The sequence below is a fragment of the Chlamydomonas reinhardtii genome, chromosome 10 (assembly GCF_000002595.2).
Source record: "Chlamydomonas reinhardtii strain CC-503 cw92 mt+ chromosome 10, whole genome shotgun sequence".
NCBI lineage: Eukaryota > Viridiplantae > Chlorophyta > Chlorophyceae > Chlamydomonadales > Chlamydomonadaceae > Chlamydomonas > Chlamydomonas reinhardtii.
The window spans coordinates 5,806,969-5,820,049 of record NC_057013.1 but is presented as its reverse complement, the minus strand read 5'-3'; the positions used below and the strand labels follow the sequence as shown (position 1 = coordinate 5,820,049).

Sequence of the window (13,081 nt, the reverse complement as noted above, 5' to 3'; positions counted from 1 at the left end):
AAGCCAGCCTTCTGGACCCCCAGAGCAAGCGCAGCCGGACACAGGTCAGCACTAGACAACTGCGTCCGCCACGGGGCTGCGTTGCAGCAAATGTCGGCGGGCGGGGCGGGGCGGGGCGGGGCGGGTGCCCGGCCGGCAGCGGCTAGATAGCTTGCGCCATACATAAAGCGTGCAACCAAGCAACCCACTGCCCGTCCGTCCGCCCGGATGGATCGAGTTCTGCCTCCATGCGGCGTGCACCGTGCCAAGCTAGCTACCCGCCTCGCTCATCACATCTACATGCGCCCCGAGCAGCTTACTTGCGCATCTCGGTCCAGCTCGCTAGCTGCTACTGCTACTGCTGCTACAGCCCACACGCTTTATGAATCCCACGCCGCGCCACTCTGAATGTGCGTGCGACGGCCCTACCTTTGACTGACCCACCTTCTCTCCATTCGGCATTCCTCTGCTGCTGGGTATTATTGCACCATTTTGCTCAGTATGCACGCGCACAGGGACAAATGGATAGGGTTCCCCTGCGCCCCGTATGTACCACAGCGCCCTTTGCTTTCATGCACGTACGCAAGTCTGACATCAGGGCCCCAATCCTCCGGCAAAAACAAGCTGCGCCCCTACCCGCGCATAGCCGTGCCATCAACACAATCCACCCGGTGTGCCTGCGGCTTGACCCTAGGGCTGCCCACGTGGGCTGCCCACGTGAAATTGCATTTGTATTTGTTTCTACTTAGACCCGGAGCTACGCTGCTACTAATGTTGTCGACCTGCCACATGCCCCGTACAATCCGCGACATTTGTCATTGCGTGCTGACTCACAATAACCCACTACAATCAACTGTCCGCGGTCACCTCAACATAGTGACAACCGCATTCGACAACAACTCAATCCACCCACACGCGGCGTTCAGGCTTGTCCACGCCATCGATCTATTCTGAGCAACAACTACAGTGGTACGTCCATACCCGATCAAGCGCCAACAAGCTAGCTACAACCAACCGCCGCCCTGCTGCTTTCCAATCCAGTCCCACAACTGAATGCCAACGCACTTGCCAGTGCCCAAAATCAAAACCGCTCCTGAAATCCATTGCAAACCTCGCCAAATTACAAACCTGCTGTACCTGAGGCCGGCTAGCAGGCTGCGAGACCAAGCACGCAGAGGATTAAACAGTCAAGCAAGCACCGGCTCCTGGCTGGAACTGTTAGAACCCCGTGGCCGCCCTCGCGCTGAGCACGTACGCGACCAACAGCAGGATCAGCAGCATCGCCACCAGCAGCACCGGTCCGCGCTGGTCGTCGTAGCGCACCGCCTCGCGCCGCAGGATCTGGGCGGAGCGCTTGCGGTACACGTACAGCGCGTACAGCATGAACACCAGCGCCAGCGGCGCCATCACCATGCCCGCCACCTGTGGGTGTTGTTGGGGGGTGGCGGCGAGTTGGTTGGGGAGCGGTGAGGTGGGGTTGGGTAGGGTCGGGGCGGGGCGGGGCGGGGCGCGGGGGAGGAGGGAATCGTAAGGTGGGCGGGGGAGGGGAGGAGGCGCGCACGCGCGTCAGCAAACCAACGTGCGCGCCCAGCGTGTGTACGTGCGGCGAGAGTGCGACACGTCGCTACCCACGCGCACGCACCCGGGCCGAACCTACCTGGCTGTTGTGGCACATGGAGCCTGGGGCACAGCTGTCCACACGCCCACTGCCGCCGCCGCCGCCAGCACCAGCACCAGCACCTATGCCCGCCGCTGCCTGCAGCAACGCCGCCTGCATCGGCGCCAACGTCGAGTTGGCGACACCCGCCGCCGCCGCCGCCACCCCAGCCGCCGCCGCCGTGTCATTGCCGGCGAACAGCAACGTCGCATTGGGCTGCATCAGGGAGCCGCCAGCCGCCGCACCTAGGGCCTGTCCTGCCGCCGCCACCCCACCGCCGCCGCTTGCTCCTAAGACACCGATGTCGGCGCCGGCGGCGCCGCCAGGCGTGGGGATGTTGGGTGCTGCGATGCCTTGGTGTCCGCTGAAGGTGGTGATGCGCGAGGTCATGAGTGTGAGCGAGGTGAACATGAGCAACACGGCGATGTTGACCCAGGACAGGAACGTGCGCTCCGCTGCGGGTTGGGCAGGGGGGCAGTGGGGCAGGGGGGCAGGGGAAGAGGGAGGCGCGTGTGTGTATTAGGAATGGCACGAGGGGAGAGGGGCGCGCGTGTGGGGTAGCATGTTTTGACTATGTGTGGGAAAAATTTGTGTATGTGTCTTTTGCGAGACTTGTGACGCAGGGAGACACATGCACACACAAGCAAGGCACGCATAGGCGCCAGAACAAAGCCGGGGAGCCTCCCGTTGCCTCCAGCCACCGGCCTCACCGGCAAAGAAGGTCTTGGGCTCCACGCGGGTCCGCACCATGGAGCTTACACGCGGCAGCTGCAGCAGCCCCGCCACACCGCCGCCGCCACCACCACCACCTCCACCACCGCCGCCGCCGCCGCCGCCGCCATCACCACTGGCCCCGCCGCTGCCGTACCGCCCGCCGTACCCATTGGCTCCACCACCGCCGCCACCGCCGCCATCACCACTGGCCCCGCCGCTGCCGTACCGCCCGCCGTACCCATTGGCTCCACCGCCGCCGCCGCCAGCGAGCTCCAGATCGTCGCTGCTGCCGCCGGATCCACCGCCGCCACCGCCGCCGCCCCTGCCGCGGCCGCGGCCAAAGCGGCGCATGAAGGCGGACCAGCGGCCGCCACCGCCGCCGCCACCAGACCTGTAGCATCGCACGCACGCACGCAGGCGCAATTTACATCACGATGCTCTTAGGGAGGCGAGGCGACTCGGCGGGGCAAAGACATGCCCCCCAACCGCAGCAGGCATGACCTCCTTCACCAGGCATCCCGACGCACATGGACAGCAGCCAGACCAGACGGCATGTGTGAACACCTATGCCGCACCTGCCATTGAACCTTCCACCGCCACCGCCGCTGCCGCCGCCGTGGGTTGTGAAGCTGCCGGACGCGCGGCGCAGGGCGGCCACTAGTGTACGGAAGTGCTGCTGCTGAGTTGCCCCCGCGCCGCCGCCGCCGCCACTGCCGCCGCCACCGCCCGTCACGGCGGCGCGAGCGCGGCGTAGCCAGTAGGCTCCATGCAGCGCCGCCGCCGCCGCCATGCCGCTCGCTGCACCAGCTGCAGCAGCAGTAGCACCACCACCGCCGCCCGCTCCACGGCTACTGCCGGCGGCGCCGCCAGCGCCACCACCGGCAGTAGCAGCAGCAGCAGCAGCAGCAGCTGCTGCAGGCAGCCCTGTGAAGCAGCACGTGACTGTGGTGGGGCCGGGCTGCACGTGATGCTTGCTGACGTGCACCATAGCGCTACTGCTCTGTTCGTACGACGTGATCTCCATTCGGTGCTCCTGCTGCTGCTCCTCCTCATTCACGCGGACCATGCCGTCGCCACCGCCGCCGCCGCCCCCGCACACGCCCGCACGACACACCGCCATCGCCGCCGCCGCCAGCTTCTTAGCACCGCCGGCACCCGTGCCGGTGGTCCCCGTGCTACTGCCACTGCCGCCTCCGTTGACGGCGCTGCCGCCGCTGCAGCTACTGCCGGGCCTTGGGGCCGCGCTGCTGCTACTGCCGGTGGGTGCCGTTCCAGCAATGCTGACCAGCTCGGCTGCTGCTGCCGAGTCGTTGCTGGCGGCACGAGCTGTTGGACCCCCGATATGCTGCGCTTGCAGTGAGGCCCCACCCAGTGCGGAGCACGCAGGTGCCAACACGGCACCTCCCATGCCACCTCCCATGCCGCCTCCCACGGGACCGACCACGGCACCAGCGCCGGCACAAAACCCGCCGACGCCCACAGGAGAAGAAGCGTGGGCATGCAGCGCGCCGCCAGAGCTGTAGCTCGCCGGCAGTAGCAGCGGGGTGCTACTGCCGCACATGTGCAGGCCGCCGCCGCCGCCGCCGACAGCGGTTCGCAGCACGCCGCATGACGCGGCGGACGGCAGCGCCGCACCCGCCGCACGGGGGTCGGCGAACGCGGAGGACGCCGCCGCGCCGCCGCTCCGGGGTCCGCAGCCCCCGTTACCGTAGACAGCGAAGCCGCCAGCTGCCAGGGAGGCGGCTGTAGCAGCAGGTCCGGGGGTGCAGCCGGTGGCGGCTGTAGCAGCGGCTGCAGTGGTGGGCGACGCGAGGAGGCCCATGCTACTGCTGGGTACCAGGGGCTCGGTGATTGTGGGCACCATGCTACTGCGCACGCTGCTGGGGCGGCTGTAGTCGTCAGTGCTGCTACTGCTGCTACTGCTGCTGCTTCCGCTGCGGTGGCTGCCGCCGCTGGAGTGACGGCGCTACGAGTGCAAGGGAGGGAACGGCAAAAGGATGGCAGGGGGCTTGGCAGCGGTTCCAGGGCGGCCGGCAGCCATTACCGGAGACACACGCAGCCGCTGACAAACACTGGGCACACGCACCAGCACACACACAAACACACACAGATACACGCACGCACGCACACACACACACACACACACACACACACACACACACACACCTGGTCCCCTTCATCGCCCCCTTCGTTGTGGCCCAGCAGGTGGGGCGGCGGCGACAGCGACGGGTGCGGCAGCAGCTGCGGCCCACCGCCGCCGCCGCCGCCAGCAGAACCACCGCCAGCACCGCCAGCCGCCGGCACAGTCGCGGCCGTCGGCGCCGCCGCCGCCACCTCGGTCGTGGCCATCTCGAAGTCGGCCTCGCTGCAGCCGGGCGGCGGCGGGATGATGTCCAGCGCCTGATCCGGCCGGATGTTTGCTGGGAACAGCCAGCGCGGCACCTCCTGTGGGCATGTGTGTTTGTGCGTGTGTGTTTGTGTTTGTGTGCGTGTGTGTTTGTGTGCGTGCATAACTGTGCGTGTGTGTGTGTGTGTGTGTGTGTGTGTGTGTGTGTGCGTGTCGCTTCCGTGGCTTCTGACAGCGAGCACGAAATGCATGTGGGCCAGGGGTCTGCCTATCAACCTATGCGTATTATGCGAGCCAACCTATCACAAGGGCCCGCCATGTCGAAGAAGCACGCGGGGATGAATGCAGTGGGGATGAATGCGGTTGCGGTGATGAATGCGGTTGTGGTGATGGTGTACGCGGTGGCGATGGTAAAGGCTCGCACGCCTACCTTGGCATAGATGTCGCCAGGGTCTGCCAACTCCTCCAGGGTGGCCGGACTCATGCGCGGGTGCACGTGTCGCGGCGGCGGCGGCGGCGGCGCCGGCGGCGCGGGCAGCAGTAGCGACCGCAGCACCCGGCGGCAGCCGCCGCCTGCAGCCGCCGCCAGCGCGGCGGCTGCAGCCGCCGGGGCGCGTGACGGCGGCTGTAGCAGCTGTAGCTGGTTACCGGGGGGCTGGCAGCCGCCACCACGGCTACGACCGCGCGCGCCGTTTGCTACAGCCGTCGCGGGGCCCCCGCCGCCGAAGTGCAGCCTGCCCAACAGCCGCATCCCAACCGTCCACGGCCACGCGCCGCCGCCGCCGCCGCCGCCGTTGTCATGACCGCGGCCGCCACTGCCATTGCCGTTGCCGTTGCTGCCGCCGACTCCGATCCCCACTGCCTGCAAGCCCATGCCGCCGGCGGCCTCAATCTCCCTGCCCCAAACGCGCCCGCCGGAAGCGACGGCGGAGCCTGCTGTCTCGGTCTCGACGCCATTCTCGTTCTCATCTTCTTGCTCGGGTAGTTCTGGCAAGAACCAGTGGGGCGTGTGCTGCAGGCGGGCGGGGTAGAGTAACGCCATGCCGTGAAGGAACTTGGAGAACTTGGGCGCCTCCACCAGCAGCCCGCTGGAGCGCAGGTCCTGGAGGGAGGGACGAAGGGGCGGGAGGTCCTCAAGGGAGGGAAGGAGCGGGAGGTAGGGAGTGGAGGAAGTGAAGGTGGGGCCGCAGGGAGGACGGTTGCCAGGGCGGACACGGAGGGAGGGATACGGTATGTCCTCCAGCCTAACACGAGTTTGTGGGGCCGGCGAGGGCGAGTGTGAGAAGTAAGAGGCCCCCGCCAAGCGAGGAAGTGTCGCGCCAAGTCAAAGCCATTCACCCATCCGGCCATCCGATCATCCGACCACCCATTCCTCCCTCCTGCTTTTCGCGCACGCACCAGCACCCAGGCGGGGCAGGAGTCCTCGTCCTGCAGCTTTATCTCCAGCACCGCATAGGGGAACCGGACCACGTCCTCCAGAGGCAGCAGGGCAGTAGTTGCAGTGGCGGCGGCGGACGCGGCGTCGTCGTCGTCGTCGCCGTCAGCCGGCAGCTGCCTGTGTGCGTGGGAGAGGGTAGGGGATTCGTCAAATTGCTTGATCACTCACAGACTCGCAGCAGACGTGGAGGGCAAGGCAAATGGCAGCAAGCCGTACTGTACAGTACAGCAAAACCCGAATGTAACCCAAGATGTAACCGACCAAAGTGTACATCATTAGACCAACTTTACCGACCTGCACCAGTTGGCCTGCTGGCCGCCGATGGCTGCTGCAGCTGCCGGGCCTGCCACCGCCGAGGGTGCTAGTGGCTGTAGCAGCCGCAGCCGCCGCAGCTCCTGGTGATCAGGCGGCAGCTTCTCACGCAGCATGGACAGCTGCGTGTCGAGGCTGATGCGTACGGCGTTGGTGGAGCTGAGCTGGAAGGCGGTACGGCGGTACCGCGTGCGCAGGTAGGGCTCCTGTCGTACGCATGTAAGTACGGGTGTGCGAGGGGAGGGAATTGGGGCCGGGGAGGACGGGGAAGGGGACCGTAAGAAAGGCGGAATCGGGGGAAGGGAGAGTCGAAGGGGAGGACGGGGGAGTCAATGAGATCAGTGTGTCATGACCAAGGTCGCGCCCGGGTAGGGCCGGGGAACACGATCATGTTGTGTGCCCATGCATCCATCGCTACTTGATGAAGGCGTGTGAAAGGCAGGCGAAGGCAGTCGAACGGCACACACACACACACACACACACACACACACACACACACACACACACACACACACACACACACACACACACACACATCCACACAGACAAACGTGAACACACACACACACACACCTGTTTGCGCTGCAGGATGTCTTGCTGCACCTCACGCAGCAGCTGAACCGCCTTGGCAGACGCCGCCGCCGCAGCAGCCGCCACCTCCGGGGGAGCTGCAGGAGCAGTAGCATGAACCTGCTGCTGCTGCAGCGGCGACGCGCTAACTTTGATAGCTTCGGGTACGTGCACGGCGGCAGCGGGGGCCCAACCGCCGTCGCGGCCGCTGCTACTGCCGCCATCCGCCGAGCCGGGCCGGTGCTGTAGCGCGCTACTGCCGCTGTTGGTGCTGCTGCTGGGGCTGCTACTGCCACCCGCACCACCGCCACCGCCGCCCTCGTCACTGGTGCTGGCACTGCTGGCGAACACGTCTGGGCTGGCGGTGCGTCCCGTGGAAACGGACAGCGGCGGCTGGGGCGGCGGCGGCGGCGGCGGCGGCGGGGGTGCCGAACGTGATGGCGGTGGCGGCACGGAGGCGGCGGTGGCTAGGGGCGGGGCGGGGACGGCGCCAGGCAGCAGGCGGCCAGACAGGAAGTCGGGTACCTCCCGGTGGGGGATGGAGGCCCGCTCCTGGTCGCCGGGTGGGGGGCGTGGAGTAGGTGTTGGGATGGGTTGGGATGACATGTACGGTACGTGAGCGACGAGGGGCCGGCGGCGTGGGGAACGCGGGCTGCACAGGCATGTACGGCACAAGGCAGCTGTGCAACACAAACACACACACACACACTCACACACACAGATGCACACACACACATCAACACGCCCCGCCCACCTTGAGGCTCCACTCGCCCGTCCAGGCGTCCCGGTGCCGCTTGCGCTCCACGAACACAGTCTGGTCGGGGCCGGGCGCGCGACTGCCGTACCACCTGCGGCAGCGCGAGGGTGTGGGCCGTACGACACGGACCCAAACACCATCAGCGGGGTCACAGGCGTCGGGGGCACGTGGCAAGGCACGCAAAGGGCACGCTAGCTGGGGGCGGGCGCGGGCCTCGCGGGTATGACACCAGTGGGGCGAGCTACCGCCACTCCCTATGTATACTTGGTTGCAGCAAGCAAGGCGGCTTGCGTGCCGTAAGCCTGCATTGCCTGCACCCTTCTCCTGCAAGAAGTGGTCTGGTCTGGTCTGGTCCATCCCACCACCACGACAAGCGGCACCTCAACCAACGGCACACCCACCAGCCGCATCTCTAGCAGCGGCACCAGACCGCCACAACCAGCAAGAGACCACCAGCAGCGGCACCAGACCGCCACAACCAGCACCAGACCACCCACCTGATGCGGACCAGACTGGCGCCGTCGCCCCGGACCAGGCGCTGGTGGTAGACCTGCAGGTCGGCGTTGTCAAAGTAGACCGAGGTGATGGGGCTGCTACTGCCGCCGCCGCCGGTGGCCTTGGTGGTGCTGGCAGTGCTGCTACTGCCAACCGCGGCAGGCGCGCTGCTACGGCTGCTGTTGGCATTCAGGGTGCCAGCAGCGGCGGCGTCGGCTGTAGCACTGCTCACAGCGGCGTCGGCGCAGGAGGCCGGCTCACTGGCGGGCTCGGCTGTAGCAGTCACGAGGGCGGCGGCGCCGCCGCCACCGAGGCTGTAGCTGCCGTAGCCGCCGCCACCAGCCGTAGGTCCCTTGCCACCAGGCCACAGGTGCTGTGGCGGCCACTGGTCTGCAGGAGCGGTGGATTCGTCGGCGGTGGGGAGCCGTTGGGAGCCGGCCCCGAGGCCGTTGCCGTCGGGCTGCATGTCGTGCGGCGTCTCGGGCAGGGGCGGCAGTAGCATGCTGGCGCCGCGGGCTAGTGGCGCGAATGCTGAAGTGCTGCCGCAGCTGCCGTTGTTGCTGCTGCTGACGCGCGCGCCACCGCTGCCTGCTGTCCTGCCGTTGCCGTTGCCGCTGCCGTTGCCGCTGCCGACACTGCCGTTGACCGCGCCAGCGGCTACAGCCGCCGCGGAACAGTGCTGCGGATGCTGCTTGAGATCAGGCAGTCGCTGCAGCTGTTGCTGCTGCAGGCCGTTTCCATCAGCAGGGAGCTCCTCCAGCTCGTCTTCATGACGCCAGTGGTGAAACAGGGGGTTGGACCTTGGGGCAGCAGGGGCGCAGCAGGGTTTTGGGGGGGGGGCAGGGGCACGAGGCAGGAATGGATTGAGTAGACGGCATTGCATGTTGTAGAAGGCAAGTTGGGAAAGGCAAGTTGGGAAAGGCAAGTCGGGAAAGGCAAGCTGACAGAGGCAAATTGGGAAAGGCATGTTGGCAAAGGCAAGTTGGGAAAGGCAACTTGGGGAAAGGCAAGTCGGGAAAGGCAGGTGCTAGTTACTTGCCGCAGGCGGGGTAAGAGTAGGCCAAGTGCCTCCGCCGCCGCCCTCAGGCACTTACTTGCGGCCGAAGATGAGCAGCGGCAGGTGCCTCAGCACCGCCAGCTGCACGCGCATGACGTGCCGCGGCGCCACCCAGTACTTGGTGGTGCTTCTGCGCAGCAGCAGCAGCAGAAGCAGGAGGAGGAGGCGTACAGGCCATAGATGTGAAGTGGCGCGGCCAACGTAAGGCCCGTATGTGCAGGTGTTTCCAGTCATGAGGTGGTGATGTGCACACGGGCAGCAGTCCAGGGCAAGTGCGTGTGCGTGGGTGTGGGCGTGGGCGCGGGTGGGAAAGGGACAACAGAAAGGGCGGCGGCGGCCAAGGGATGCTGCGGGGAGCGGCAATCAAGCTAGATAGGCCAATCATGAAACACAGCCCACAACGCACACACACTTACACACACACACACACACTTACACATTGTTCCGTTTGATTCTTTGTTTAACACACTTACACATGCCATACACACGCACGCACGAAGTCTGGCCCCCCACTCCGCCCCACCCACCTCTTGAATTGGTCTGGCGGCACCCAGGGAGTGGTGCCGCTGCTGGCGCCGCTGCCGGTGCCGCCGCCGCCGCCATCCAGTGCCGCCGCCGCCCGCTGCGCCGCGTGCCGTACTCCCTCGTACACGTCTGACAGGGAGATGAGCAGGCTGTCGTACACCAGCCCGTCCAGCAGGAGTTCCTGTTCAGGCACCGTGTCAGGCACCGTGTCAAGCGCCGTCTCAGGCACCGGGCCGGGCGGGGTTCAGCTCGTGTGGCACGCCATGCGTGTCAGTCAAGGCAGGAACTGCACACTGCTGCGTGCCTGGACTATCCACAGGTCTCGGCTGCAGCAGCAGGCAGCAGCAGCTTCGGTGGCGCCTTCCCCTGGCTACTCGTGAGTTGCAAGTGAGAAGCCTGCCCGCACGTTCGCACGTCGTGCCTACCTAAGTTTGCTTGAGAGCCGCGCGAGTCGTGGCTTTGAAAGTACATATGCGCCTGCGCAGTCGCCATCAAGCTGACAACGCAAGGACACAGCCGTCGCGCGGCAAGCCCACTACTTCATTCCCATCCGCCTACCTGCACACAGCGCTGGTACTCGCGCCGCCGCTCCAGCACCTGAAGCTTGGCTACCGACGAGAGGGCGCCTGCAGCGGCGGCGGAGGCATTGGAGGCCCGATGCAGCAGACGGCTGTCGAACTCGAATCCAAGCTGCGCAAACCCTGTGTGAGAGGCGTGGCAAGGGCAAAGGGCAGAGGCTGTTGGTGGATTCCCAAGCACATGACACACACACGCGCGCGCACATGCGTGGAAGGTTGCGTTAAGGCACATGCCAGCTCCGGAAGTAAGCACAGGGAGCAAGACCGGGAACGCAACCTCGCTCCCCAGCTTACGTGCGGAGTTGAATCGCTCAAACGCCTCGAGACCAACCAGCCGTGCGCCTGCATCGCAGCAGATGGATAGGACAGTGGCAGGGTACCAGGCCAGGTTTGGTGAGTCTATCTCAACCGTGCACAGCCGCGAAAGATGCACGCATATGTACACGGATAACAAATCGTGAGGGCCTTACCCAGGTCGTCACACTCGCGGCGCAGCTGCCGGCACACCGCCCGCAGAGCCTCCGCCCGCGACGCCCCAGCTGCCGCGGCCGCCCCAGCCGCCGCCGCGGCACGCTCCTCCTCCTCGTTCTCCTCCGCTACCGCGGCCGCCGCCAGCACCACTGCATTGGCGCCGCCGTCGCAGGCGGCTGCGCAGCTGCTGGCACCCTCGGCGGCTGGCGGCGGAGGTTGCGGCGTAGGGCGGCCGGCGGCGGGAGGGGGCGGGCGGCCGACCAGGCCGCTGACCAGGGCCGCGGCGCGCAGGCGGCTTGCGGCCGAGTCCAGGAGCGAACGGAGGCCGCGAAGCTCGTGTGTGAGGTGGCCGCCCACGCGACATAGCTCCTGCGCAGGCGAGGCAAACAGCAGCAGCAGGGGCGGCCGAGGGAAATGGAGCATCAGCGGCCCGGTTGCACAAGACGGGGGCTTTGGATGCACGCGCCAACTAGCTGATTGCACGCGCACGCCGCAGCCCTCACCTCTGCAAACGCGCCCACAAACGCGCCTCCTGCTGAAGCCACGTTGTCGCCGTACGCGTGCGATGCCCGCGCCGCCGCGCCCGCGAGGCTAGCAGCAGCAGCAGCCTCTGCTGTGTCTGGTGCCTTCACTGACGCTGCTAGTGCTGCGCCCTGCCACTGCCGCTGCGGCTGCGGCTGGTGCTGGTGCTGGTGTTGGTGCCGCTGCGCCTTGCGGTGCGCTAGGGCCGCACGCAGCAGCGTCATTACAGGCCCGTCACTGGCATCGCCCGCGGCGGCTCCGGCTGCTGCGAGTGCTGACGCCGCTGCATCACCGGAAGTGGAAAAGGCAGTGCCAGGTGTGCTAGCAGAGCCCAGGTGTGCCTCCGCCGCAAGCGCAGTCGCCGGGTCGCAGCCACGCGCCAGCGGCCCCAGGAAGTGCTGCCTCGAGATGGGCTGTAGCTGCTGCTGCTGCGGCTGCAGCTGCTGGTGCTGCTGCGGCGGCGGTGGCGGCGATGGCAGTAACGCCCGCAGCTGTGCCTCTCGCAGCGCGTGCGGCTGCAGGTCCTCTGGCGGGCGGCAGCAGGCGTCTTCATCGAGTAGGCCAGAAGAACCCGCGCGATGCAGCTCGCCTGCCGTGAGCGGGAACGAAGACAGCGGCTGTAGCAGCGGCTGCTGCGGCTGCGGCTGTTCTGGAGGTTCAGGCTGAGGCCGTGAGGCGGCCGAGGCGCCCGCTGCGACGACTGTCGTCGGCAGCGGATAGGACGCGGGTGCAGGCGCAGGCGCAGGTGTCCATTCCTGCAGGCCAGGCTTTGTCGCCATGCTTAGGCGCTCGTGTTGCCACTCGTCTGGATGCGAGTGTGCTGCTGCTGGCTGTGCCCGCCGTCGACGTCTCCGCCTCCGCCGGGGCCGCCCAGGCTGTCAGGCAGCCCGCTAGCTACCCACGCAAATGCACGTACGTGTTGCTGACCACCTTTGGTAGGAGGCTCTGCGATCGGGCTCGCTGCAAGCTCCTACAGGGCCGAGTGCCCGACTAGATCAAAACACTGACCATGTGCCAGCAACATGTAGCAGCGAACTGTTGCGCAATGTGATATTCACGGTCGCTATCCCATCCGCACAACAAACTTTGTCACCGCGAGCTCAGCGGCGGCTTGGCGCCCGCCTCGGACCGCCGCCGGGTGACAGGTGACAGGATCCAAATCCAGAACCCGCGCGTAAGTCGGTTCGCCTCCCGAGATGTCTGCGAAAGGACGCGGCTTGCTGATCTAGCTGGATGCAAAAGGTTGAACGAGGGTGGTGGAAGATGCACACCAGCAGCCCCCGGGTCGCACGTCCAGAGTTGGCGGCATGACCCAACGCAGGCAGGTCCGCCCCCCGGGGTCCAAACGGCCAAAGTCTTACTGACCGCCGCCCACCTACATTGGGTCTCACCTTTGCTACTACGGGTGCTTCCGCTCTGCCAGTGCAGTGATGGCGATTGTTATGGCTCCTCGACTCACCGTCCGCAACTCCGCAATCCGCATGCAGAAGCTGTCGCGTGCCCCCACCTTGGCTCACTGCATATGCCAGCAGTTGCTTGGCTGCAGAGGCTCCATCCCCCGCTTGGGGTCCGTGCGCGGGCGGCTGACCGGCTGTCCCGAATGTATAATCGGCAAAAGCTCTGACTTCCCGCCGGGCCGCCGGTCCCCGCCATTCCTAG

General features: G+C 66.5%; 1 protein-coding gene across 1 annotated transcript; it reads right to left on the bottom strand.

The window, feature by feature from the left end:
• Positions 1–138: 138 nt before the first annotated feature.
• CHLRE_10g461500v5 (uncharacterized protein) lies at positions 139–12,430 on the bottom strand. Its single transcript, XM_043067161.1, has 17 exons — positions 11,404–12,430; positions 10,900–11,269; positions 10,724–10,771; positions 10,410–10,552; positions 9,854–10,032; positions 9,364–9,456; positions 8,272–9,069; positions 7,772–7,865; positions 7,021–7,569; positions 6,430–6,653; positions 6,096–6,252; positions 5,128–5,799; positions 4,517–4,795; positions 2,926–4,316; positions 2,347–2,741; positions 1,637–2,091; positions 139–1,401 (listed from the first exon to the last, which is right to left on the bottom strand). The coding sequence occupies exons 1-17, from the start codon at positions 12,199–12,201 to the stop codon at positions 1,198–1,200; spliced, it is 6,849 nt and encodes a 2,282-aa protein (XP_042920558.1). The 5' UTR covers positions 12,202–12,430; the 3' UTR covers positions 139–1,197.
• Between the last annotated feature and the right edge of the window lie 651 nt (positions 12,431–13,081).

What these genes read in the sequence shown, in the direction of transcription:
- CHLRE_10g461500v5 (XM_043067161.1), bottom strand. Translation starts at nt 12,201, where the DNA reads ATGGCGACAAAGCCTGGCCTGCAGGAATGGACACCTGCGCCTGCGCCT. An exon ending in CTGCTCATCTTCGGCCGCAA is followed by an intron (nt 9,070 to 9,363) that starts GTAAGTGCCTGA and finishes TGCTGCCCCAAG; the next exon opens with GTCCAACCCCCTGTTTCACC. An exon ending in GGGGCGATGAAGGGGACCAG is followed by an intron (nt 4,317 to 4,516) that starts GTGTGTGTGTGT and finishes TTGCACTCGTAG; the next exon opens with CGCCGTCACTCCAGCGGCGG.